Source organism: Lissotriton helveticus, chromosome 2_1, assembly GCF_964261635.1.
Source record: "Lissotriton helveticus chromosome 2_1, aLisHel1.1, whole genome shotgun sequence".
Taxonomy (NCBI): Eukaryota; Metazoa; Chordata; class Amphibia; order Caudata; family Salamandridae; genus Lissotriton; species Lissotriton helveticus.
Genome location: NC_136059.1, coordinates 1,106,323,671 through 1,106,351,575, shown reverse-complemented (window position 1 = coordinate 1,106,351,575; position 27,905 = coordinate 1,106,323,671). Strand labels below are relative to the sequence as shown.

At 43.2% G+C, this 27,905-nt stretch overlaps 1 protein-coding gene across 2 annotated transcripts in view; it reads left to right on the top strand.

The window, feature by feature from the left end:
- LOC144819610 (uncharacterized) overlaps positions 1 to 27,905 on the top strand; it is a 1,262,544-nt gene that overhangs the window by 1,128,512 nt on the left and 106,127 nt on the right. For both annotated transcript variants that reach the window (XM_078677431.1, XM_078677432.1), the window contains one exon: positions 18,619 to 18,743. In XM_078677431.1, the coding sequence (XP_078533557.1) occupies positions 18,619 to 18,743 (125 nt within the window). The remainder of the gene's footprint in view (positions 1 to 18,618; positions 18,744 to 27,905) is intronic.

Below are 27,905 nucleotides of genomic sequence, written 5' to 3'. Positions count from 1 at the left end.
AACAAAGAACTGAACCTCTTCTGACCAGCCCCCAAGCAGTAGCAGAAATCCTTATGGTGCATTCAGGGGTATTACCCGAGGGTAAGGTAGAAAATGTCTGCCGGCGTAAATACCAGTGCTCAAACAATATAGTTCAAACAGGATAGCTAGTGGAGGGGATCATGACTGAGCTACCCTTTTCAGGAGTACCACTGTAGTATGTACAATCCGACAGCAGCCCTTGCATGTTGAGCATTCTCCCAGATGTAGGGAGAGACGCAGGGGGGAAATCCCCTTGAAGAAGTCGTAAGGGCCCTGATGGAGAGTAGGGCGCAGTTCCTCATTCTCCAGAAGGTAATGCTGTGCAGTGGGATTGTCACCGGTCTCTGCATGAGTCCCTTTTGGCCTTCTGGGCACCCATGGGGCCTAAGTGCTTCTCACAGTCTCTGCCAGGTAGATGGATTGCTGTGCTGCTGAAGGACTGCCACTCCGCTGGACTGCTGCTATAGAAGAACTGCTTTCCTGCTGTCCTTACCTGCTGTGTGCTGCCCTCTGTGTCTGACTGAAAAGGACCAGACCTACATCACTTAATCCCCAGAATCCAGGGTGACTCCAAGGGCTATTTGGCTAGCCTCCTGATCTGAAAACTCGGGGATATAAAATACTTCCAACTATCCAGCTCCGACACCTGAACTCTGCCATCCATGAGTCTGCCCTACAAAGTGGTGCCACCCTAGTCCTGGACCCTTGGAAGTGGGCCCAAGGTGCTTATTTCAGCCAAACCCATGCATTCCCTCTTGAACTGGTGCTTTGGTGCCATTGTGTGGATCGGAACAGGTGCATTGCCCCCGTGGCATGACCAGAATTGGCACATCAGTTCTGCTGCATGGATCGGCCCGACTAATTGCCTTTGGAACTACCACTGCATGGCGCTTTTCCCTGCTCAAGGCCTTGACATCTCCATCGACTGCAGTCTTGATGAGACGAACTCCACATCACAGCACCTGTTACGTTATGATAATTGGATTGATAGAGCGCAGCGGTTACCCTGAGGTGTCCTGGCGCTATGCACTGCCTGTAGGTTATCAGAGAAAATGGCCAATGAGTGAACAGCCAAGTCTTTAGTTCCTTTCTAAAGGAAAGGAGATCTGCAGCATTCCTCAGCTGGAACAACAAGTCGTTCCAAGCCTTGGATGTGTATGTGATGAAACTCCTACCTCCCCAACTGGCTTTTTTAAAGGTAGGGATTTGGAATATTTTGCTCCTGTGGACCAAAGAGTCCTCCCTGGAACATACCATTTAAACCTTTTTCTCAAATGGTCAGGGCCTATTCCCTTAAGGGCTTTGAAGGCAATGCAAAGGGCCTTAAAACATACCCTTTGTTTCACACGAGCCATTGTTGCTAAATTAATTCTTTTTTTACAGAGACAAATTTAGGTATGCCTGACAACAGCCTTCCTGCAGCATTTTAAGCTATCTGAAGCCTGTTGATGTGCTATTTTTGGGCGTTCAGGTAGAGGCTGTTGCAGTAGTCCAGCCATGCCATGACAAGTACCGTGACCACCGTCCTGAGATTTCCTTCTGAAAGATAGGGCTTTATTTTAATTATGATTCTCAGTATCAGAAATCATGCAGACACCACAGAGCTTATATGATCACTAAACGTGAGTCTGTTATACCCCTACATTTTTTGCTTTCAGGGTAAGGGTTGAGCAATTACCCTAAGTCTGCTGGCCACCAGTCTGGTGTCCATAAATGAGGGTTATTTCCAAATATTATAACCTCGGTTTTGCTAGAATTTAATTTTAGACAAATAGTTGACATCCATCCTGCTATGGCCTTCATGCAGTCTTGAAAGCGTGCTCCTGTTTCTTTTTCCACCCCATCTCTAAGGGGTAACACTATTTGAGTGTCATCCGGATAGGAGGTGAGTTGGAAACCAAAGGATCTCACCAGGCCAGCCAAGGATATCACGTACACATTGAAAAGCGTTGGGCTTAATTAAGATCCCTGGGGAACCCCGCAAGGAAGGCAAACCGGCTTGGATTCATTATTGTCCAGGTTAACTGTTTGTGTTCTTTCAGATAGAAAGGATTGCAGGAGTTTCCAAGCAACATCTTGTACCCCTACATCAGACAAACGGACCATCAGAACCTCATGATAGACATTGTCAAAGGCTGCTGACCTGTGCTCAATGAATCCAATGAGTCCCTGCTGCTGCGTGGATCAGGACCAGTGCCTGGCCACCACTATGAGGACTGATGACCACGCAGCGCTTCAACATCAATGCAACACTTCGGTTGCATCTAAATATGACTTGGATTTAGATGTAAAATAGGAGTGTTCTAATTTTTAATTGAAACTGAATGACAAAAGAAGGGAATGTACAAGCAACAATATTAGAAGACCAAAGAGTATAAAAGGAAAAGATTATACAATTATAGAATGAGTAGGGAAAAGAAAGAAAAAAAGCAAAGAGCGAGATGAAATAGGAATAAAGAAAGGATAGAAACATAAAATATAGTTGATGGTGGTGACACCACATAAGGAAGATGACACGAATGGAACCTTAACACAGTTGACAAGGGGAAAATCAGCCCACATAAAACAATTGTCACATAATCTTCAGGGTATATATATTATGCCCTTCATAATATTTGCAAGCACAGAAAATAATTGACAGTATGTATGGAGAAGGTATATGAGGATTTAACTGTATTAGGCAGAAGGAGTCCCAATCCTCTGGGTCTTCCCATAAGGCAAGGGCAACAAACTATCAAGGCGACAGTACAGCAATAACTTAGACAGACCCTGCAATTGATGCACCCAAAGCAATGATGAAAAAGTGATGAAAATAGTCACAAAGTTGGCAAGGAAAACATAGCGTTATACTTGGGTGTATTTTAAAGCACCAGAAGTGTTTTTGAAATAAAGGAAAGCTGCTATAGCTCTGATTTTAAAGGCAGTCTCTTTGCAAGGTAATGAAAGCAAAAATGTAACTCCACAATGAGGAGAAAATGATGAAGAGCATCATAAATCTGACAAGAAAAACATTGCTTGGTACTTAGGGTGTATTTTGAAGCACCAGCAGTATTTTATTTACATAAAGGAAAAAATGTTCAGCACTGAGATTAAAGTCGATCTGTTTGCAAGATAATGAAAATAAAAATGTAGCTCTTCAATGATGGAAAAATAATGAAGAGAATCGTAAAATTAACAAAGAAAACATTTCGTTGTACTTGGGGTGTACTTTGAAGCACCAACAGGGTTTTAAAGTAATGGAAAATTGTAAATAGCTGAATTGTATAACAGTCTATTGCAAGATACTGGAAACAAAAATTAAGCTCAAAATGACAGGCCAACGTCTCTGTTAGCGCGCCCGCCTTGTTTGAGGAAAAGGGTCCATGGCCACAGTCGGAATAACGATCCTGTCCAAAGAGAAGAGGCTTCCATAGCTCATCCTGCCAGGGACACTACATTTTGTTCCAGTTTTCCAGGAGCCGGACTGATTCCTCTCCGTGACCGCTGCGGAGCTCCTCAAATCGCGGCCATCTTGAAACGGCACCAAGCTGACGAGGCTTGGATTCTCATATAGAATTTTACCTTACCAATCCTTGGAAATCCCTGGTCGACTGAACCTTTTTGTCTGCTAAGAAGCATAAAGGAAGTTCTCTAATTTCACACTTATGACAATTTACCAATGACCAAATACATCCCAATTCAAAGGACCACTGACTATGAAGTAAAGGTTTAAGATTTATTACAAAGCCAAAAACAACTGAACATACAAGCACCTCAGCAAGAGGTTCAAGAAATAAACTGGCACTAATACAAACATAATCCTACTCAGGAGTCTCAGACGACTCAAAATAAAAAGGAAAGTCAATTCAAGAAACATTAGCCAAGCAATAATCGTTCCCACTTGAAGTCTTGACTGCATCTGCTCCAAAGAGAAAGAAAAGATTAGTCTGTCCCTACACTAACTCTAAGGTGACATCCCTACTTAACAATAACATACCTCCCAGGCAAGAGAAAAAGGTGTCAGCTGTGAAGGCTCCCTAAGAAGCACATTCACTTTTCCAGTTGAATAGCCAAAGCTACTGAGCTCGTTCTAAGATGCTCCTTCCTTTCTCCTGACTAGTTCCTTAACCCTTGTCTAACTGTATCTCCAGCTGGACTGCCTTAGACTGACTCCAACTCTAACCCAACTACGACTGACTCTCCTCCCTCAGGGCACTTACCCTAATACAAAATCCCAAAACAGTAGAAACGCCTTAGTCACACCCCCTCTGGGCAGGTGTCTGATCCTGGAGTTTTCCACAACGATTCCATCCTTGTCCAAAAACCTTTGCTTTGTCCTCGGGTCCCAGGCACCTTCTCTGCCAAAGTTTGCAGTTGTGCATTACAGCGCACTTACTTCGTTCTCACTCATACCAATCTAACTCCTAAACAGTGGATCATTCTACCTAACGAGCTCCATGTCCTTGCACCTGCAACAGAAATACATGAGAAGCAACCTTGCACACTCTCTAAAGTTACAATCAATTCAACTGCAAAGAGGAGCCTTTCCCAAAGAAAAGAACTTCACATTCAAATCTTCATGATGGCTAAGCTAAAGAAATACAATTAGGCCTCTGCTGGCGCTTTCATGTCTCAGGCCATTACTCTTTTAAATGCATTTCTAATACTATACCATAAGCACTACATTTAAAACCATTCTAAAAGCATTCTCATTGCATTTCTAAAACATTATTTCTTCTCATGTTAAACACCATTTTCTCTTCAGTAGCAACCTACACGTGCAACTCTAATATGGCACGTTCAAGCCTAATACAACATTTTACACATGAAGCAATAATTTCTAAGTTACTTAAGGCATAATTCTCGAGTATGGCACTACATTAGTCTACAAATGATATGGGCACACTTCTACTTTTTGCAATATACTCGATTAGTTCTACATTTCTAAAAATCACACATTTAATACAGTCCTCTAAATATGCGGGTGCTGACTACGGGTGATTATGATGCACCCTACAATTTTCAAAATAACATGGCGCTCTATCAGCCCCCCCTTTGATGACCTGGGTTTTCATAAACATCACCATCCTTGGGGAAAGATCCAACTTAAACAGAACATGTTGCCACTCTTCCTCTCCTGACCATTTCCATGTTCTTAAGGTTACGATATTGACTGTCCTGCAGCCTCTCCATTCGTTTGTCTTGCACTCTCAGTGATCTCTTCAATCGGCAAGACTTGTACCACTTGTCACTTCTTATCAAACCCCACAATCCAATCACACATGCCACAACTATGATGAGGGGTTTCAAAACATAGCAAAGGAACCCTTTTCTAAGGTTCTCAAGCCAACTCCCAAGTTTGCCAAAACCCTTACCAACTTTTTCCCACACAGTTTCTTCAGTCAAATCCTCAATCAAATAATGAATGGCACTGATGTTACTTATATATTTCTCCAGATCTTTGCTATTGTCCGGTATATAAATACAGCACTCTTGGTCTTTCAAAAGTTTACAGACTCCTCACTCTTTTGCCAGAAGGACGTCTAAAGCAAGACGATTTTGGAAAACCATCATCCTTATTGTATAACATTTCTCCTTCAATCAACACCAACGATTTATTTATTTATTATTATTTTATTTATTTATTTTTTATCATTATTATTATTTATTTATTGACAATTCATCCACATCAGTCGCCAACCTTCTAATCTTCACATCATTCAAAATCACTCCCAAAGTCGCTATCATTGCTCCAAAAATATCTCCAACCACAGCTGCTGCACTTTCACCTCGCTTCACTCTTACATACTGTCCTCCTTCTAAGAGCTCCAAATCTTCTGTATGATAAATCTAGGGAAAAAAGATCACTAAATAACACATACCATACCATTTCTCAGGCAGTCACACATAGGCATTCCTCCCACAAACAAAATACACAGTTGGAATTATCTGCACTACACTTTGCAAAAAGTCCTTTGCGTAATACTCCAATGTAAAGGTATGCTCACATGTGGTCTGCCCCACATTGACATTCTCACAATTAGTCTGTGGTCTGCTTATACACATTTTCCACTTCTGCACTTCATCTAGAGCTATTGGACCATAACTCCCCTTCGACTTGTACAACTTCTCTTCATCTGTCCAATATACTCTACCCTGTCCTGAATCTTGCAACTGCTTTTGTTTCCTGTATCTATCTTCTACTTGATCTATAAATTTCTTCTCTACATCTGACAAAAAGCACGACAGATTATGGCGATGAGCATAAGCTGTATCCAACTCTTGAGTCGGAATAAAATAAGTTCCAAGTTATCCTCTGATTTGTAATAATCATACTTATTCAAATGCTTATAAGCTGGCACTTCAGGAAGAACTGCATCATAGTTCGAAAAGAAATACTCAAAATGATTTCGTCCATAGAAAATGCTAAGCAGCCAACTAATGTAATACCATAGGTCAATGGGAGATGATGGTATCTGATACCCTCATCCACTGAAGCTGGCAGCTGCATACACACATAGCAATCTTTCCCATCCATTGAATCAATACACTCATACAACAACTTTGCATACGCATTAAGCTTAAAATCACCTCTAGACAAATCTGTGTGTAACCCACAACTCTCCTCTAGTAGCAAAGCTCTTTCGTCTTCTATTTTGACCTCTTTCTTGCTAGGAGTAGTAGGTGTAGGATTCCCTCTACCTCCACCGCCTGCTCCTGTGGTGCTAAATACGAAACTACAGCTACTAGAATTATGCGCATTAGGATCTAAGACGGCGGCGCCGGCGGCGAGATGACGAGCGGGAGCCCTGGGGACGCGGCGGACAAGGTAAGTGGTTTTATAATTCATTTATATATTTATGTAAGCCGTACGGTGTGTATGTGAGTGTAAGCTTTTCCGTACAAATCGCGTCCTCATCTCCCGGTCCGGATCGTACTCGTCGGTTCGTACGGAATGGGCTCCGGATACGAATCGTATTGACAATTTTTTTCCAGGATCGGAATCGGTCCCAAAGTCTCTTTGCTCCTTCTTCAGACGCTTGAACCAACTCGAACCTCACCTCAGAAAGCTGGAAGTCTCCTTTTTGTTTCAGTTCCTTATTTACAACAAGCGAAAGACAACCTTAACCCTTCTCTGTCCTCTACGGAAAGCCCCTAAATTTCTTCTTCTTCCACTCAGACCAAGGTTATTTAATTCAGCTTATTTACAACAAAGTCTCTTTAATCCAAAATAAGATTTGCTCCAAAAGCTTCTAGAACATGCTGCAAAAGTTCAAGACGAAAAACAATAGACTCATGAGATGGTATTTCAGTTCCAAAAGGTAGGGAATATCAGTTTATTCAAGATCAAGTTGCGAATTCTGCTCAGAATCGGAGGATTCTGAACTGTGATGGTCAGCACTCCTTCAATTTCAAGTCCTGGTACTAAAAACACCACATCCAACTTCACGTTAGGGCTGGTACTAATCACTGTCACTGCCCTCAACCTCCCCGATCTCGGCTCTCCTGGCATCAGTCACAACATATGACCACTCTGGAGTCGCGTACTTTAGGCAAGGCACTCTCTTTCGTCTTGATCTCCTCAGACCTCCACAAGCTTGTTCTTATTCTCCTTCGTCTGATTCGGACTCTTCAGACAAGGGAGCAAGATACCTCTCAGTGACCAGTCTCAAGTTCAGTCGCCTCTGTCTCTCTGGCCACTGCTCTTCTGTTCTGCTTGTTCTCTGACTTTCTCTTTGCTCACCCTGCTCACAACTTTTCTCAGTGGAGTCTGATTCTGGACCACTTTCACAGCAACTTCCGCTTTCACAGGCAGTTTTAGTGTCGCTGTCGTTGTGACCCTCCTCAGCTCGATCAAGTGAGCAACCAGCTTCTTCAGACACCCTCACAGCTTGACTTGTCCCCTCCGGTGACCCTTCCACTTCAGCTGGATTTTCTTTAGGGAGAGGAGCTGTTTCTTCTAAGGGTGCTGAAACTCGGCGGGTGTGTGAAGCATGCACCCAATTCGGCTATCCTCCACACTTTACTGCAGTGTATGTCACCAAGATAACTTGATATTGGCCTCTCCAACAAACATCCAAGCAGCTCTTTCTCACGTGCTTCCGAACCAGCACCCAGTCCCCCGGGATTAGGTTGTGACACAGAACGGATGGCATCAGCTAGTCCTTTGCAATAATCAAGGATCAGATCATGGGTGATGCTTATTAGAGCTGTCCATGGAACTGCTGGTAACCTCATAGCCCTCCCCATCAGTAATTCATGAGGTGAAAGACCTGTTCTCCTGTCTGGGGTACTGCGCATACTCATCAACACCTGGGGCAAAGCACCAGGCCATTTCAGAGACGTGGATGAACACACTTTTCCCATTTGAGCTTTCAGAGTCCCATTGATCTGCTCCACTATCCCATAAGCCTCTGGACAATAACTACAATGGAGTCTCTGATCAACTTGCAATGCTGTGCTAAGCATCTTCATTATTTGGCTATGGAAGTGTGTTCCTCTGTCCGATTCTAAAGAGGTCGGAATCACAAACCTAGGAATGAGTTCCCTCAACAACAGCTTTGCTACAGTTAGTGTATCACACCTACGAGTAGGGTAAGCCTCCACCCACCTTGAGAACACACACCACAACCAAGGTGTACCTCAGCCCATTATACATGGGCATCTCAATGAATTCCAACTGCATCCTGTTGAAGGGTCCTCCTGACCTCCCAATGTGACTCATTATAACCACAGTTTTCTTTCCAGCATTCATTTGTTGACATGTAACACATCTCTGACACACAGCTTCTACCACAGCACAAAATTGTGGATTGTACCACGTTTGTCTGAACACCCGCACCATAGCATCTCTTCCTAGATGTACAGCACCATGAATCTGTCTTACCATCGGGCTCCACAACTCATCTGGCAACACTGCCCTTCCATCACTTGAGACCCAAATGTCCACATCCCCTTTCACACAGCCTGAATTGATCCACACATTCTTTTTCTAGTCTGAAACCTTTTCCTGCAGGCACTTGAGTTCATCCCAAGTATCAGCCATGGCCAACATCATGTTGAACTCGGTTCTTTCTTGGCTCCCATCTACATGATTTTCAGTGAATGAACAACCTTGTTTGGCACAGAAACGTGCAACTTCGTCCGTGTAGCGATTTCCAAGTGACACGAAAACTGTCCCCTTTCCATGAGCCGTGCATTTAACAACTGCAATTGCCTTGGGGCACTGTAAGGCCTCTAGGAGCAACCTCACAAACTCCCTGTTTCGGATGGGTGATCCAGACGATGTCATGTAACCTCTCTGGGACCATAACTGTCCGAAGTCGTGAACTACACCAAACCCATATTGGCTGATGGTGTAAATGATAATTTGAATCTGGTCTGCTGCCAAGCAGGCACGAGTCAAAGCAATGATCTCAGCCACCTGAGCGGAGTATACTCCTTCTAGGCATGCAGCTTCAACTACTCCTATAATAGTACATACAGCAAATGCTGCTCTCAACTGGCCAACACTGTCTCTTAAGCATGAACCATCGACAAAGAAAATCTCGTTAGAGTCAGGCAATGGTTCATCAACAATGTCAGGTCTCGGTTTGGTGCAAAGCTCAGTCACATCAAGATAATCATGGTCTGTATAATCTTCATCAAGTGTGCCGCAACGGCATCAGTGTGCCATCACCACCCCCTTTTGTACAGGATTCAAAACAGAACACCTCCTAAGGGTCACATTCTCCGCAGCAAGTATAACCTACTCGTAGCGTGTGAGCCTATTATTGGTCAGGTGCTGTGTCTTGATCCTGGTCATCAACATTTCAACAGAATATGGAACATGTACAATTAAGGGGTGACCCATGACAATACTTTCACACCTTTCAATGCTGACACCCGTTGCAGCAACGGACTTGAGACATCTGGGCAACGCTGCAACTACTGGATCTAAACTAGCTAAAAAGTAGGCAACTGGTCTATGGACACCTCCATGATCTTGGACTAAAACTGACAGTGCACAACCTTCTCGTTCACAACAGAATAGTGAAAAAGGCTTGTTGTAATCAGGCATCCCCAGTGCCGGAGCACGACAAAGGTCCTCTCACAACTCTAAGAATGCCTTCATACAGTCACAGTCCCATGGTACCGGATCACTTACATCTTTGTGCTGCAGTCTCTGCAAAGGCTTCACTTTTATAGAGAAGTTGGCAATACACTGACGACAGTAACAAACCATCCCTAAGAACATCCTGACTTCTCTCTGAGTAGAAGGCACCATCATACCCATAATTGCCTCTATCCTGTCTGGTGACACCTTCCTCTTAGCTTTTTCTATCCGATGACCCAAATACTGCACCTGATTCAAGCAGTACTGTAGCTTATTTGGCGGCACCTTGTGTCCATTCTCTGCCAAATGGTTCAGTAAGGCAATGGTATCAATCCTTCATGCATCCTCAGTCTCTGACGCAACAAGGAGGTCATCTATGTACTGATCGAGAACAGAGTTCAGTGGCAGTACAAGACTCTCAAGGTTCTTTTTCAAAATCTGATTCAAGATTGATGGACTCTCTGTATACCCCTGTGGGATATGACACCATGTTAAAACATGATTTTACAGCTTAAACGCAAAAAGGAATTGGCTCTCCTCATGCAATGGAATCGAGAAGAAAGCCTGACAAAGGTCAATCACAGTGAACCACTCCGCTTGACATGGGATCTGAAACAATATTACAGATGGATTTGGTACCACTGGACAACAGGGAACAACTATGTTTTTAACCCGGCACAAATCCTGCACAATTCTGAATTTCCCGCTCGGTTTCTGCAATCCCATAAAAGGCGAGTTACATGGACTGCCCATTATCTCCTTCAAGAGCCCTTGCTTGATCATGGACTCGATCACAGGTTTTATCCCTAGAACCGTCTCTGGGGTCAAATTGTACTGTGGCGTTCTTGGGAAATCAACATTCTGTTTTAACCTGAATCTTAACGGGCTCAACTCCTTTGAGCAAGCCTATGTCCTCACCAGTGAAGTCCCACACTTCCTGTGAGACCGAATCCCTCAAATTAAGTGGAAGCTCTTCCATGGTCACAACAGGGTACATTTCGATGCACAAATGTTGATTTGTGACCTTAAAAGCAGCATCATCGTCATTGGTTTCCAGTTTCACTCCTTTAGGGGTGCAATGTAAATGTAAAATGTAAATTGATACTTGTATAGCGCACTACTCACCCGCAAGGGTCTCAAGGCGCTTGTACGAATACCGCTGTGGAACCCATCATGGCTTTCCCTGTGAGGTGTCCACTCCTGGGCACCCCCAAGGTGGAAGCCAGGCATCCTTAGCGTTGTGGGGGCCGTTGTGGAGAATAAGCAAGCTATTGCCCAGAGTTGCAGAGTGGGACTCCATGATTGCGATAGGCACCGAGGCGAGAATTATCAGGTCCGTGGAATTTTTTAGCCCAAGACCCGCCGAGGCGGGGAATTGAACCCTGGTCCCGGGCTAGACCTCTGCATCAGGGTCTGCCGCTCTAACCATTGAGCCACACTTCTCCGCAATAAATGGTGCAATTGAGTTTACTCCTGAGATCCTTCCCTGGTAAACAAACAGGGCTCAAATCGCACAGCACGAACTGATGTCTGTCTCGTAGCATTCCTATCTTCACAGGAATCAGTTCTGTCAAAGGGCTTGTTATTTTTTTATTCACAACGCCTACCACTTGGATACATTGTCCCGAGAGGGGTAGGTTGGGGACTACTGCAGATCTTACAGTAGACCGGGTAGCACCAGTATCAACCAAAAGGTGGTAGGATGACCATCGACATCAGCTTCCACAAATGGTCCCCTCTGGTCTACCTCAAAGACTGCACCAAGTGTGCAGTCTTCCTCCCCCCTCAGGCACCATCATGCCAACGGTTCTATCAAGCTATCATCAGTATCACTGTCTTTATCCTTGGCCTTCTTTTTCTGCTTGTCCTCTGAGTTGACCAACAATGGATACAATTTATCCCCCTCAATCATCTGTACTCTCCATCTTTTTTCCAATGCATTCCATCTCGCATCTTGAAATGCCCTGACTGACCTCTTCCCTCACTCCTGTCTCCTGTCCCTGTTTCTTTTGTGTGCCCCCCTAATCCACGCATGTAATGCCTCAAACGGTGTTGGTCTAGGCAAAGGTCGCAAAGAAGCCATAATCGATTTTAAACTGATATAACACTTCCAATCTAAAAGTTCCATATCTGGGAAAGGTCAATTCCTCATTTCCTTCAGTCATTTTGCACCAATTATCAAACCACAGTATAGTATGCAAACCCACAATCGTAGCCATGAAATGAGCTGGAGTATCCTCGGGCGGAGCCTCTTCGCCCCCCCCCGCCCTCACCCGGGGCTCTAATGTATTTTCTCTGAATCACTGAAACAATATCGATGTCAAGAATATTGAATTACAAAAATATCGTGGAAAAAATATAGAACACCAAAATATCGACCTCCTATCTCCAAACAGGTACGTAAAAAAATATCGAACCAAAAATATCGATGTAAAAAATATAGTTAGTAAAAATATCGAATTTTTTAAAATGCTTTAAATTAATTACAATTCAATGAAATAATAAATATATTTAACTTAAACATACTTAAAATACTTTGTTAACCTTAAAAAGAGTAAATAATTAATGTAAGTAAAAAAACATACAAATTGATTTGTTAATACATCTATATATATAGACATATATATATATATATAAACGTAATATTAATTTAAAAAATTACAATATTTTTTACCGTAGGATAGCGGAAAGGGTAAAATGTACCATTCCAGTGAGTGCAACAGTAGGGAAAGCGTTGGATAGCATAGAGGTAAAAATTACTATTCCCACTCCAGAGAGTGCAACAGTAGGGAAAGCGTTGGATAGCGTAGGGGTAAAAATTACTCTTCCAACTCCAGAGAGTGCAGCAGTAGGGAAAGCGTTGGATAGCGTAGCGGTAAAAATTACTATTCCCACTCCAGAGAATGCAACAGTAGGGAAAGCGTTGGATAGCGTAGGGGTAAAAATTACTATTCCCACTCCAGAGAATGCAACAGTAGGGAAAGCGTTGGATAGCGTAGGGGTAAAAATTACTATTCCCATTCCAGAGAGTGCAACAGTAGGGAAAGCGTTGGATAGCGAATGGGTAAAAATTACTATTCCCATTCCAGAGAGTGCAACAGTAGGGAAAACGTTGGAGAGCGTAGGGGTAAAAATTACTATTCCCACTCCAGAGAGTGCAACAGTAAAGAAAGTGTTGGATAGCATTGAGGGAAAAATTACTATTACCACTCCAGTGAGTGCAACAGTAGGGAAAGCGTTGGATAGCATAGAGGTAAAAATTACTATTCCCACTCCAGAGAGTGCAACAGTAGGGAAAGCGTTGGATAGCGTAGGGGTAAAAATGACTCTGCCAACTCCAGAGAGTGCAACAGTAGGGAAAGCGTTGATAGCCTAGGGGTAAAACTTACTATTCCCACTCCAGAGAATGCAACAGTAGGGAAAGCGTTGGATAGCGTAGGGGTAAAAATTACTATTCCCATTCCAGAGAGTGCAACAGTAGGGAAAACGTTGGATAGCGTAGGGGTAAAAATTACTATTCCCACTCCAGAGAGTGCAACAGTAAGGAAAGTGTTGGATAGCGTTAAGGTAAAAATTACTATTCCCACTCCAGAGAGTGCAACAGTATGGAAAGCGTTGGATAGCGTAGGGGTAAAAATTACTATTCCCACTCCAGAGAGTGCAACAGTAGGGAAAGCGTTGGATAGCGTAGGGGTAAAAATTGCTATTCCAACTCCAGAGAGTGCAACAGTAGGGAAAGCGTTGGATAGCGTAGGGGTAAAAATGACTCTTCCAACTCCAGAGAGTGCAACAGTAGGGAAAGCGTTGGATAGCGTAGGGGTAAAAATTACTATTCCCACTCCAGAGAATGCAACAGTAGGGAAAGTGTTGGATAGCGTAGGGGTAAAAATTACTATTCCCATTCCAGAGAGTGCAACAGTAGGGAAAACGTTGGATAGCGTAGGGGTAAAAATTACTATTCCCACTCCAGAGAGTGCAACAGTAAGGAAAGTGTTGGATAGCGTTGAGGTAAAAATTACTATTCCCACTCCAGAGAGTGCAACAGTATGGAAAGCGTTGGATAGCGTAGGGGTAAAAATTACTATTCCCACTCCAGAGAGTGCAACAGTAGGGAAAGCGTTGGATAGCGTAGGGGTAAAAATTACTATTCCAACTCCAGAGAGTGCAACAGCAGGGAAAACGTTGGATAGCGGCAGGGTAAAATTTACTATTCCCACTCTAAAGAGTGCAACAGTAGGGAAAGCGTTGGATAGCATAGGGGTAAAAATGACTATTCCCACTCCAGAGGGTGCAACAGCAGGGAAAGCGTTGGATAGCGTAGGGGTAAAAATTACTATTCCAACTCGAGAGTGCAACAGTAGGGAAAACGTTGGATAGCGGCAGGGTAAAATGTACTATTCCCACTCCAGAGAGTGCAACAGTAGGGAAAGCATTGGATAGCGTAGGGGTAAAAATGACTATTCCCACTCCAGAGAGTGCAACAGTAGGGAAAGCGTTGGATAGCGGGAGGGTAAAAATTACTATTCCAACTCCAGAGAGTGCAACAGCAGGGAAAGCGTTGAATAGCGTAGGGGTAAAAATTACTATTCCAACTCCAGAGAGTGCAACAGTAGGGAAAGCGTTGGATAGCGTAGGGGTAAAACTTACTATTCCCACTCCAGAGAGTGCAACAGTAGGGAAAGTAAATACTTCATATATAAATAAAAATAAATTAAATATTAATACCAATTACCAATTAATTAAAAGTAATTAACAATTTCATATAATATAATAATTAATCAATAAAACATACAAATAAAATTGAATTATTAAAAATTATTACCTATTAATATAAATTATTTACCAATTAACAATTAATTAATTAACAATTAAAAAATAATTAAAAATTAGAACAAAAATCAATAAATAATTTAAAAAAAGTAAATATTTATAATTAAATTACTTCCCACCCTATTCCCCTATAAACCCACAACCCGCTACAGAAAATAAATTGATAAAATTAACATAATTATCAATTAATTAATCAATTAAAATTAATCACCAATTATATTTTAATAAATTACCAATTAACACTTAATTAACAATGAATTCAAAATAATACCAATAAATAAATAAAAAAAGTAATTAATTATAATTAAATTACTTGCCACCCTATTCCCCTGTAAACCCACAACCCGTTTCAGAAAAATTAATACAATTAACATAATTATCAATTAATTAATCAATGAAAATAATCACCAATTATATTTTAATTAATTACCAATTACCAATTAATTATTAATTCAAAATAAATACCAATAAATATATTACAAAATTGAATTAATTATAATTAAATTACTCCCCACCCTATTCCCCTATAAAGCCACAACCCGCTACAGAATTATATTACACAAAAATGAAATACCATAAAATTAATTATTTAAAATAAATTATAAAATAAATATACCCTTTTCACACATATACTAACATAAAAAATCACTGTAACAAATTGGATATTATTAAAAATTTGAAATTAACTTACTTACTTCAAATTCAATATTTTTGTTGTCTATATTCTGTCCATTCTATATTTTTGTTGTCTATATTCTGTCCATTCTATATTATTGTTGTCTATATTCTGTCCATTCGATATTTTGTCCATTCTATATTTTGAATTCGATATTATTGCTATTCTATTCGATACTTTGGTAGTCTATATTATGTCCATTCGATATTGTGTCCATTCTGTATTTTTTATTCGATATTAATGCTAATCGATATTAAAAACTCAATATTTTGAGTGTATACCATTTTCTCTTTTGAACAAATCCTGCAAAACTTTAAAACATTTCATGATGAAACCAGCGTTTCTCTTTCCACAGGGCGTGTTTACTACCTGATGACAATCCACCAATCCCAGCGCCGCTTCACACCAACTGCCCAATCACAGCGCGGCACCTTAATCACTTTTCCCCTGCTCGCAGCAGTTCCCCTCCTTTACAGTTCGTTTCTCACTCACACATACGTCCCATACACACACTGAAATAATCACCTGTAAGCCCAAGCAATTACTTCGTTGAATGTACGTCCACAGTCTGACTGTACGTCCACAGTCATGTATTTGTCTATTGAAAACTGAGCAGTGACTGGGCAGGAGCAGTGACGGGGCAGGGGAAATGACAGGGAAGGAGCTGTGATGGGGTAGGAGAAATGACTGGGCAGGAGAAAGTAACAGGGCAGGAGAAGTGACTTGTACTTATGTTTCTTGCCTATTTATTTATATACTATTGCATGACATCCACTGATGTGTCTGCAGAGCATACCTGTTGCCCTTAAGTTTTGTCCTGAATTTTGACCTCCTGTCCTGAAATTTTGTTATGAATTGTGACCCTGTGTCCTGAACTTTTACACTGACCATCATGAATTTGCACCCATGCCAGTTGGCCACCCTACTCTGAAGTGCCCACGACCTCCTCCCCCTTCCCTTCTATCTAGGGGCCTGCAAAGTAACACTTAAAGGGCCATCAGACAACTGTAAATTAACTGGTGACACAACAGAGCAGAGCAGATTTTTGACATTGCAATATCGGCCCTTGATTAGCAGTGGATTCCAGAACAAGGAGTGTAAAATCCTCTGTGTAGAGGATGCTGTGGTGCAGGGCACACAAACTAGTTTATTTAAACAAACTGACTACACTGAATGGGGTACCTGTGCACCCTAAACTAGAAACAGTGATCCTTGATGTTTATATCTATTAAGCATACATATCTGCAGTACTGCATTGAAGAAGGTAACTATGCCGGACTGGCCGTTCCAGGCATCAGGTTTTTCTCAGGGCGACTGGAAAGGTAGGGGGCCAGTTTAGTTTTGGGGGGCCGGTTTTGTTCAAGTGCAGGAGTTTTAAAAACACTGCAAAGTTCTTTGTATATTCAGCAGGTTTTGGTCAACAATACAAGTGCCAAGATAACTTTGGTGATCAATGTACCTGCTGGAGAAAGATGGGTGCATGTTTTGTCTAGTGGCTGTTTTACTCACCTAAGGTAGCGCAGAGGGGTAATATGCCTACTGGAAAGAACGTGTACCATGCATATCAAAGAGCAATATTTTATGTGCATAGTTCAGTGGGTACTGCTTTGTGTTCACTTCCCGAATGAAAGGACACTTGAATGCATATGGCCTGGCAGTTCGGGCTGGACTGTTCCCATTGGGCGCAGGATCAAGACTGATTTGCATATGGCTAGGTCCAAACTGGAATGGCATGGTGAGCAAAAAAACTATGGATTTAGGCCCAGATCTCTGTACTGGGGTGAATGTATGACATTGTTCTGCATTCTGTCCACCAGTTGTTCTTTTTGCTATATTATGATTGAGCGGCTAGCTGGCTGACATGAATATGAAGGAGCCTTTGTGGGTTTCTGTGAGTCTAGATTCTCCTGAAGAGTCCCTTTCTCTTCTGAGCCCTGCTTAACACCGGAGTAGCCCTGTATTCATGTCCTCAATGTTTGAGACAAAACATACTCATGGATTTCTGAACAATGAGAGTAAAAGCATTAAGGTAATATGTTGTTCCTGCTTATATTTCACACGCTTTACATAAACCTGTATTCCCTATGAGTGTTTGTTTTTTTCTAAATTAACCCTTTCCATGCGTCGGACGGCCCCCGGCCGTCCGACGTAACGGTGGGCGTGTGCAGAGGACGGCCGGGGTCCGTCCTGACCACGCCCAGTCATAAATTACCCGCATCGTGGTGGAATTCCAGCAGCGGTCAACGGGTTAAACCTCAAATAAACATGTTTATCCATTGTTTGAATTAAATAACGTTATAAGCTGTAACTGGTCAGTGAAATGCTAAATGTACTAAAAATGGTATGTTTTGCTATTTCTAGCCACACCCCTGACTCCGCCAACTGATCCAATCTTTGGTTATTCCCGACCCCTGATTTTCCACCCACAGTTCCCCTACTTTTTTTTCCCCACTTCGACCACTGAACTCAACATAATATATCACATAAAACTGCCCGGGAAGGTGCAAAGTATATGTTGGAATCTGTGCGGGGAAACTGAAACACCAATTTCTGTGGTAAATGTTAATCCCATTTAGTAGAGACAAACTGAAATGCATGGCCAGTCCACTGCTCAAAATTACTGATCCCTCTAATATTAGTAGTTGTGCAATTACTAGTACTGGATCAATTCAAACGCCTACGAGAGGAGTGAGCGTGTTTGTGAAAAACAGCAACGTGGTTGGCAATGTACTTGCAGAAAACACAGATATATTTTAATAGTCTTTCTCTGATATCGCAGCATTGTTATGAGAATGGTATTAACGTCAGTGCTAACGTGCTCTCTGCTTTTTGTAGCTACAAGTATTTAAAAAATATCAGTCACCTTAGTAATATAGAGCATAATTAAATTAGGGTCTGAAAATGAATCGGGTACGCCAGCATAACATGCATTTTTGATTCTTATAATTATGTTAGGTAAAATCACATGCATTTGTCATTATGCAAAGTTTGCAAATTACTGCATATTTTATTTCAGTTGATGCAGTGGCAGCTGCAGCCTTTTTAAAATTCGAAGAGAACAAAACGGCAGTTGCTTTACTTTTTCGGAGCGAAAATGCATGGGTACAGCTATGTTACCAAAAAAACGAACTACTGATAGAGGTAAGGACAAGAAAATACATTTTATATTGGCTGCGTGGTCTTTCCAAATATTTCTCTCCAGTTAAGACAATGCTTTACACACGATGATGTCATCACCAGGACATGTTGCATTTGATGAATTCTCCATAGTGATAGGTCTAGCTCAGTGACATCATCAGAAAGATACTCTACACTCTAGCAAATAAAGTCAGCGCAAAGTTAAATTCAGTTTCTGGAGCAATACTTAGGGGCTGATTTACTGTGATTTTGCATCGGGGTTGTGTCCCTTTTGGGGTGCAGCCCTGATGCAAAATCATGTTTTGCCATTTACTTAGCCACACAAAGCCACATTGCTTGGTTTAGTAAAAGCAAAGTAATGCAAAGCATGTGGTGCCGCCTTGCGTTACTTTGAGATGGGAATGCATTTCATGAGTGGAGCATGGGCGTTTCCATGCATCCACCCTTAGATTTTGATGCATTCCCAGATTTATTAAAGCTTGTATATCTAGTAATGCGTCAAAAAGCTATGCCTCACTGAAGCGTCACGACGGGGAGAAATATCTTTATTGCTCCTCTTTACTTTGCAGCACACATAGAAAGAGAAATATGCCTCAAAGTATAGTTTTTGTGGAGGCCTGCCAGTCATGTAGACACCTTTGCACCACGGTGCAAGGGTGCTTACATTGGTCTATGGCAGGGTAAGTGTGCCTTCAAGGGATTTATTTAAAGATTTTACCAGATTATTTAGAAATTTCAAGGCCAGACAAATGATTACCTTGCTAGTTACTTTCTTTCAGCAGCTAATTCTACTGCTCGATTGCTTCAGGAAGAAAAGTGTTGACAATTGTTACAGTAAAGGCTCTGAATTTTATAATGTGTCCCTCTTGTTACATTGTCTGTATTTTTAAGTACCCTAATGTAAAGATTAAAAGTGAATATTTTTCTATACACAACGGCTTCTGTTCTAGTTTTTTGCACACATTTTGTTCATATGATTCATAGTCTGTATGATATATACTGTTCTCAAATGTGATTTTGTTTCACCAAATGAAGCAATCGAGTAGTAGAATTAGCTGCTGAAAGAAATTAACCAGCAAGGTAATCATTTGTCTGGCCTTGAAATTTCAAAACAATCTGGTAAAATCTTTAAATAAATCCCTTGCAGGCACACTTACCCTACCATTTCATTTTGCCCAAGCCCTCAAGGGTAGTTTTGGGTTGCCCATTTTACCTCTCATTGTATTGGTGCTAGGCAGCACGCAGTGCTTCCGTGCTATGAGACAACAGAAATACATCATAACTTAGGGGATATGATACATTTTTGTAGTCTTCCTCAAATGCAATGCGGTGCAGCAACTTTGCTCGATACCCTGTGATAGAGCGCGCAGGTCACCGACTAGTCTTTTTTACCAAGAAATACTCATTTGGGCCCATAAATAGAAAAAAACCTAATCACAAATTAAGCCGGTAACCTTCGCTCTACTATCAGTGTATTTAATACATTTAGGACTTTGAATTTTCTATACCTTGACTTACAAATCCATGTCACCGGTACCTGAAGTCCTAAGGGATCAAGGGTGTTAACATAATAGGTAAATTATAACATTTGCACTCATATAATAACCACAGACTCAGGAAGTTTTAAACTCTTTATCTAAGTTTCTTAAATGGTCATGATCCAGAAATTAATCACTAATAGACTTTCATTTATAAAGATCAGAATCAAAGTATAACTATGCAAGATATATATTAAGCAATTTCTGAACATTTAGCAATATAGGGAGGGTAAAGAGAAGGAACCTGCTATGCAATTAAACTGTTTCAAACTTCAATAAAAGGGAGGATAAGAAAAAGGAACATCAGATGCGATCAAAGGGATTTTGTGCATTCAACAAATAAGGAGGGTAAGAAAAAGGGCACATATGTAATCAATGCTTTAGCGGTAGGAAGGGTAAAGAGGGAAAACAAACACAATGGCAAACCCACACGAATTTATATTTACCTAGAATGGTGTGAAGACCAACCCTGGCCAAGAGTCAGTTTAAGGACAGAAAACCCCAAAAGTTGCAGTTGCCAGTAGGCCAGCAGGTGCAGATCAGAATCAGGACAGAAAAAACAAATTTGGATCAGGACAGGACCACCAAAGGTTAAGACCAGCACCCGCAGTTCAGTTGCAACGCCTGCGCTACTCCCTCTCTGCAGCTAACAGCCAGAACCCCGATTGGGTTATCGAATTCACTGACAAAGTGCTTCGCCAGCACCTCAGCTCCCAAAGACTCCTGATTGGGTCAGCGAGTCTTCTGACAGAGTGCTTCGCAGCACCTCTGCTCTCGATCACCTATTGAGTGCGTTGGATCAGTGACAGGTCAGCTATTTGGACAAGTTGGACAAATTAACTAGCTAAGCCTACTCTACTTATACTATTTTTCAGGTCAGTGTACCACCCCCTAATGTTGCAAGTGTATGGATCCCCAATTTTGATTGGACAAGGAATGAGGAGAGGTCATCACACCATACTGAATTGAAACTTTTCTTTTGAATATTCTAATAATGCTCCCGCCCATTCACTTTAATTTTCTCACATATGTTTTATTCCACCCGGCAGTGAATGTAACAATATCAAACAATGTATTTATTGCTGGTACAATCAGCTTCTTCTTGTGGGTTGAAAGTTCATGCTCCCATGAGCATCATCTGGTAAGACAGTAGCTGGCAATGGTTCAATGTCACGGCTTGAGTTTTCTTGAAAACTTTGACATGCGCGGTGTGTTTTCCAAGATGGAGTAATAGCACCTCCCAGGCCCAAAGATTGCGACACATGAAAAATGGAAAAGAAACAGTTTTAGAACACAGATTAAATGAATGTACTGTATACCACTTATCTCTTCTCTATTCCCATTACTTTATATTTAACTACTGCGTTAAGATTAAGCAGAACGAACGGCGTAGCAAACGCAGCAATGCAAGCTTCTTGCATGTGAGAACATAGAGCAGCCATAGTGTGCAAAAGCGAAAGTTTCCCTCGAAAGCAGAGAATACCTCATGTCACGTGAGTATGACAGACGCATGCGCTGTAGAAAATCCCACGTAGCAGTGGCCATGTTTAGTGCAAGCGAATTAAGATTAGTAAAACACATATGCAAGCTTCCCCTAGATGCTATAAATGTTGTGTGGTACAACTATTAATACACAAAACATGTTGTTTAATACGTTATATGTTATTTGAGTTTCATGAATACAAGCAAGTCGCTTTACGTGCGAATCCTTCTCCTTTCTCCATCACCTGCATTAGGTGAAATTCTGGGGTGGCTTCTCTAATAGGGCGTTAAAGTGTTGATCCCCTGTATCTGGGCTGGAACCCATGTTAACCGTATAATGAATGCTTTTTTTCCTGGCCGCGCCGCAACTTCTGTGCTCAACCACTGATGCCATTCTGTGACAGCTTGGGTGGGGCTGAATGAACTTCAGGCTCAGCAAGGAAGCAGACGCTTGAATTGAAGTGCACATGTCAGGTTGGAAAGGTGCATTTTTCGTACCAGCCTGATATTCACACTTGAGGCCTCTCCCTACCTGCTTAACATTGGTTTGTCTGCCAAAGTCAATCTAGGCGCTGCTGTTTTGCTGTTTACATAAGCAGCAAGGGAGCAGCGTCTGGATTGGCTCAGGAGTAGAAGGAGGAGATAGGAGTAGGCGGCTTTAGTTCCTGCAGAGAAGAAGCAGCAAGGGTGTGGGAGGCTGACAGGGCGTAGCCAATCACTGTGTGGCTCAATTTTGAAGCCATGCAGTGATTGGCCATTTTCCACCTGTCCTTTGTTCTCTTCCATTCATGCCCACCACCAGTAACAGCATTGTGCAGGAGGGGGTGAAAGAGAGGAAATGGTTACTGTTGCCCTCATTGGACTTGCGGGCTTGGAGGGGATGCCTATGCCTTTCCGAGACTTTTGAATTGAATCCAAGGTAATATCCTTAGGGGTGCCACTCACGAAACAAATTAAATTAAAATAATAAAACTGGCCTGCATGTTCAGGGAACTCATTAGAAAACTTCACATATTTCTTTATTGTATTTAAATCAATTATCAAGGCTGCTGGGTAGTCACTGAGAAGATGTGAGGCAGTTTATAGAGCAGTTTCAGGGACGTGTTCATATTTGGCATCAAAAGTAGCATTCAGATTGTTATCTTGACACATTAAACTGAAGTACGCGTTAATCAAGTAAAATGGGGGTGGGTGTATTTCCCTAAAAGAAGGTTTGCATTATTGCAAAAAAATGATGAATTGAATTTAGCTTTCTTTTTGGATGGTGCAACTTCTGTTTCTCTCATTGATCTTGGTAGGAATGGAGAGGGGAGCGGGCACACCTCCGTTGTTCACAATGTTGGTTTCCAGCTTTCTCTTTCCCCAAGTATTTCATATTTTATCACAGCCTTGGACGTTAACCTACTAAATACACATTTTTTTTTTCATCGTGGGCAATGTAATGCTGTTAAACAGGGCCGGAATGGGAACCAAAAGCAGCCTTGACAAATTTGTGTCAGACCAGCCCCATACGATACATAGCGAGTACAGCAAGAGAGCCTGACCACCGACCACTACAAAGATGACTAGGGGGCGGGGTTCTCTCCCTAAGAAAATTGCAACACATTTCTATTAATAATCGAATTGTATTACCTTTTAGAACACAGTAACTGATGGCCTTACAGTGCACCAAGATATGACAATCTTGTTGGGCCCTTCAATGATTCCCTTACTATCACCCTGCAGCAGTGCTCCTCATCCCTCCATAGTCCTTCTCACATGTATTTCATTTGTTTTATAGCGTCTCTCCTATCATTGTAGGTATTCAGAGCACTTTACATCACGCACACATACAGAGACAGTGAATCATACATGTGTAAATCAGTGTTTAGAAAATGTTACATAAGACAACAAGGAATATAAGGTGTAGGATTTACATGTCATCCACACTGGTAGGTATTTTCTATGAGTGCTTGCTCTGAAGAAGCACAAACTCAGGATCCAAAACCAGTGGCGTAGCTAGTGCTTTTGCTCCCCAGGGCAATCCCAGAGTTTCCTGCCCAGGCATTTCTGGTGGGGATAAGTGCGGGTGGGGGTGTTGACAGACGATGACAAGTGGAGGTGATAGAGGATGACGAGGGAGAGAAAACTTACTGTAGTGACGGCCGTAAATGACAAGCGGGGTCGTCAGTGTAGGTAAACAGGAAGATTTATTATTTAAACATCAAACAACTGCGACCTCAGCCACAGCCTCTTGGTAACGCTGTCCTCGCCTCAGTGTCCCCGGCGCTCGCCCTGGAACGCTGGTCGCGGTGACATTCTAAGTGATGTCACCGCGAGCAGCACCATTACACGCGGAGCCGCCGGGGGGCAAAGAGGGAGATACCACACATCCCCCTTCCCTGCGGAATTAGAAAACATTAGATAGAACACAGTGCAGAGACCAGAACTGGGTTAAGACCATACATTGGGTAGAATGGCAATAGTCACATCATTACATATTGATCAAAACGCCTGGGAGGCCTGGTCACTCTCCTGCTGGGCCTGTGGCCCGGATGAGAAACACCTGACGATCTCCTGACAGTGAAACCGCTATCCCTCCTGGGACCACTCTCCCCCCCCTTTACACCTCCTGGGACCTCTACAGGAGGGTGGTATTTTACGACTCTCCCTAGGTTCCATATTTTCCCTTCTTGGGTTTTGACTGCATTCTTGAAGAGTTTAGTGATTTTCGTGGGACTGCTGAACTCTGACCAGTTAGCCTTCCCGGTGGGAGCTTTGATCTTGATATTGTCACCAACTCTGAACTTAACTTCCTGTGTGGCCCTGCGTTGGTCGTAACCTTCCTTCCTCACCTTCATGGCTTGTTCATGTTTCCTCCGGCTATCCATTTCTTTGGTTCGGTCCGACCACCCCTTTTGCCATTCCATCCACCCCGGAGTGAGCTTGGTGTTGGGTGTCCTCGCGCGGAGCAATTCGAACGGGGTGACGCCCGTCGTCTGATGCGGGGTGAACCTGTATGCTTCCAGACGCCTCCACACTTCTTCTTTCCAACTTATACCACTGGCTTTGGCCAGTTGGATGCTCTCTTTGATGGTTTTGTTGAAGCGTTCGACCATGCCATTGGTTTCTGGGTGGTATAATGCGCATCGCTTGTGTTTGATGCCTCTTTCTTCCAGGAAGTCTTCCATCTCTTTTGAGCACAGTTGCACTCCGTTGTCAGTGAGGATGTTGCTGGGGAGCCCCTCTCGGATAAATACCTCCTGTAAGAATCCGATGACAGTCTTCGTTGTGACTTCACTGACGAGTTTTATCTCCGGCCACCGAGAATACAGGTCCATGAGCACCAGCATGTAAGGTGTCCGCAGCTCCCCCGTCATTGGGCCCACGATGTCCAGCGCCAACTCGTCCCAAGGTCCTGACAGGGGCGGCCTACATACCATGGGTGGAGTCTGCTGCTTCAGAACCTTGTCACTATTGCAGCACGGGATGCATTCCCTGATTCTCCTTTCGGTTGCCAAGTCCATGTTCGGCCACCAGTAACTCTCCCTGAGCCTTTGCTTGGTTTTGGTGATACCCAAGTGCCCTTCGTGAGCTAGCTCGACCAGGTTGTCTCTCACAGTAGCTGGCGGTACGAGTCTTGTTCCCCTGAACAGGCATCCGTCAACAATGGTCAACTCGTCCTTAACAGCCTGGAAAGGCCGCAGGTCTTCATCACGTTTGTCCCCGTGCTTCCATCCATCTCTCACTCTCCTGCAAACTTCTTCCATGGTCTTGTCCTCTTCTTGTGCCTTTCTCCACGTCTCTTCACCCAACGCCTTCTGGATGGTGCAGACATTTTCAACCATGTATCCTTCTTCATCTTCATCGGTATTGTCTCGCATTTCACATGCTTCTACATCACTGACAAGCCTGGACAGGCAGTCAGCTGCAAGGTTTTGTGTTCCTGGGACATGCTCGACATTGAATGTGTACTCCTGGAGACTGACCACCCAACGCCTTATCCTACTGGAGATGGCATCCAAACCCTTCTTGCTGAACACTTCTACCAGCAGTTTGTGGTCGGTTCGGAGGGTGAACTGCGTACCCCACAGGAAGTCTCTGAATTTGCCTACTGCCCAGGATACCGCCAATGCCTCCTTTTCAATGACTGAGTAGTTGTTTTCAGATTTTTGGAGTGACCTTGAGGCAAAGGCCACAGTTTCTTCTCCTTCCACACCTTTCTGGGTAAGAACCGCTCCCAACCCTTTTGCACTAGCATCAGTGGTAAGGATCGTTGCCCGGCCGGGCATGTAAGACTTCAGACTAGGGGCTCCCGCAAGAGCTCTCTTTACATCCTCGAACTCGCTCTTGCATTCTTGGCTCCATTTGAACTCGCTTTCTTTCTTCAGCAACAGCCTGATGGCGTAAGTCCTGCCTGCTAAGTTTCTGATGAACTTCCCATAAAACTCCAACATCCCCATGAATGATTTGATCTCGTCTTTGTTCTTGGGGGGTGACAGATTCACAATGGTGTCCTGGAGTTCGACCTTGGGACGTATGCCTTCTGCTGTGATCTTGTGACCCAGGAAATCCAACTCGGCACAGCTAAAACACATTTGTTCTTCTTCACGGTAAGACCCTGGGACAAAAATCTCCTCAGTACACATCTCAGTCTCTGATCATGCTCAACTTGGTTCTTAGCAAACACCAACACGTCATCCTGGTAACACATGACGCCAGGGATGCCTTTCAGGATGTTGCCCATGATTCTTTGGAAGACGGCAGCCGCCGATACTAGGCCGAAAGGCATCCTTTTGAACTTGTATGCACCCATGGGTGTCACAAAAGCAGTGAGTTCTTGAGACTCCTCGTGAAGTTTTATCTGGAAATAGGCCGAGGTGAGGTCGAGGGTGGAGAATACCTTGGCACCCTCTAGCATGCTCATCATCTGGGTGATGTTCGGCAAGGGGTATCGGTCAACGACGACCTCTTTGTTGAGTGCCCTCAAATCAATGCAGAGCCGGACTGACCCATCCTTTTTCTTCGCTGCCACGATGGGCGCCAACCATTCGGTCGCCTCCACAGGTTCGATAACTCCAGCCTTGCACAGTTTCTCCAATTCAGTTCTGACCTCCTCCTGAATGGCTATGGGGAGTCTTCTGACTTTTGCCACAACGGGCTTGGCATCCTTCTTCAATTTGATTTTGTGGCAGTAGTTCTTCAAACACCCAAGCCCTTCCCTAAACACCTCTTCAAATTCTCTTGTGATGTCAGCCTCCCCTTCCTGTATCTCCTGTATCAAAATCTGGGGATTGCTGTTGGGATTGAGGTACACCCCTAACCCCTTTTGAGCACGCCACCCCAAGATGTTGTCCCCTACAGTGGACACATATACTTTGGAGACAGTGGACCTGTTTCTGTACTCAATTTTACTCAGGAAGTACCCTTTCATGGAGATGGGGCGCCCCGCATACCCCCCTGGTCTAAGGTCTAATCTCCTCAAGATTATCTTGCCTTTGGACACACGTGAGAACTCCTTGGCATTTATGATAGTTATTCGAGAACAAGAGTCAAACAATGCATCTAGGTCAACATTCCCAACTTTTATGGTGTCTTTAGGACTATCAACTTGTTCCTCTTCAACCTGCGCTGTAACTTCTTTACCCAAAGGGTTTCTGGGACCTGGCGCCTTCAACTCTTGCACCTGCACAACAAACTCGTCGCTTACCACATTCGTTCTGTCTCTATTCTGTCTACTGGCCCCCTGCCCACTCTTGCAAAACTGCTTGAAATGGCCCTTCTTACCACACTTGTTACATGTGAACCTGAGGGCGGGACACTCCTTGTCGTTGGCCAGGTGCCCTTGTTTCCCACACCTGTAGCAGGTACCTTTGTATGACCCTCCCGGTCTGCTTTCCTTCTGCTCCTTGCCCACAGCCTTCTGACCTTTAACAACAGACACAGTCTCGCATTCGGACACCACCTCACTGACATTGACCTTGTCATCGACCTTCTTCTCCCCTGCATCTTGCTTAATCTCTTTGACGCACTGCAACATGTGCTCTACCTGCTTGGCTATGATGAGAACTTCTCTCAACGGGGGGTCATCTTTAAGCCATAGCTCTTCACGCACTCGTTCCATCCTGCAGGTCAAAACAAACTGGTCCCTAATTCTCTCCTCACT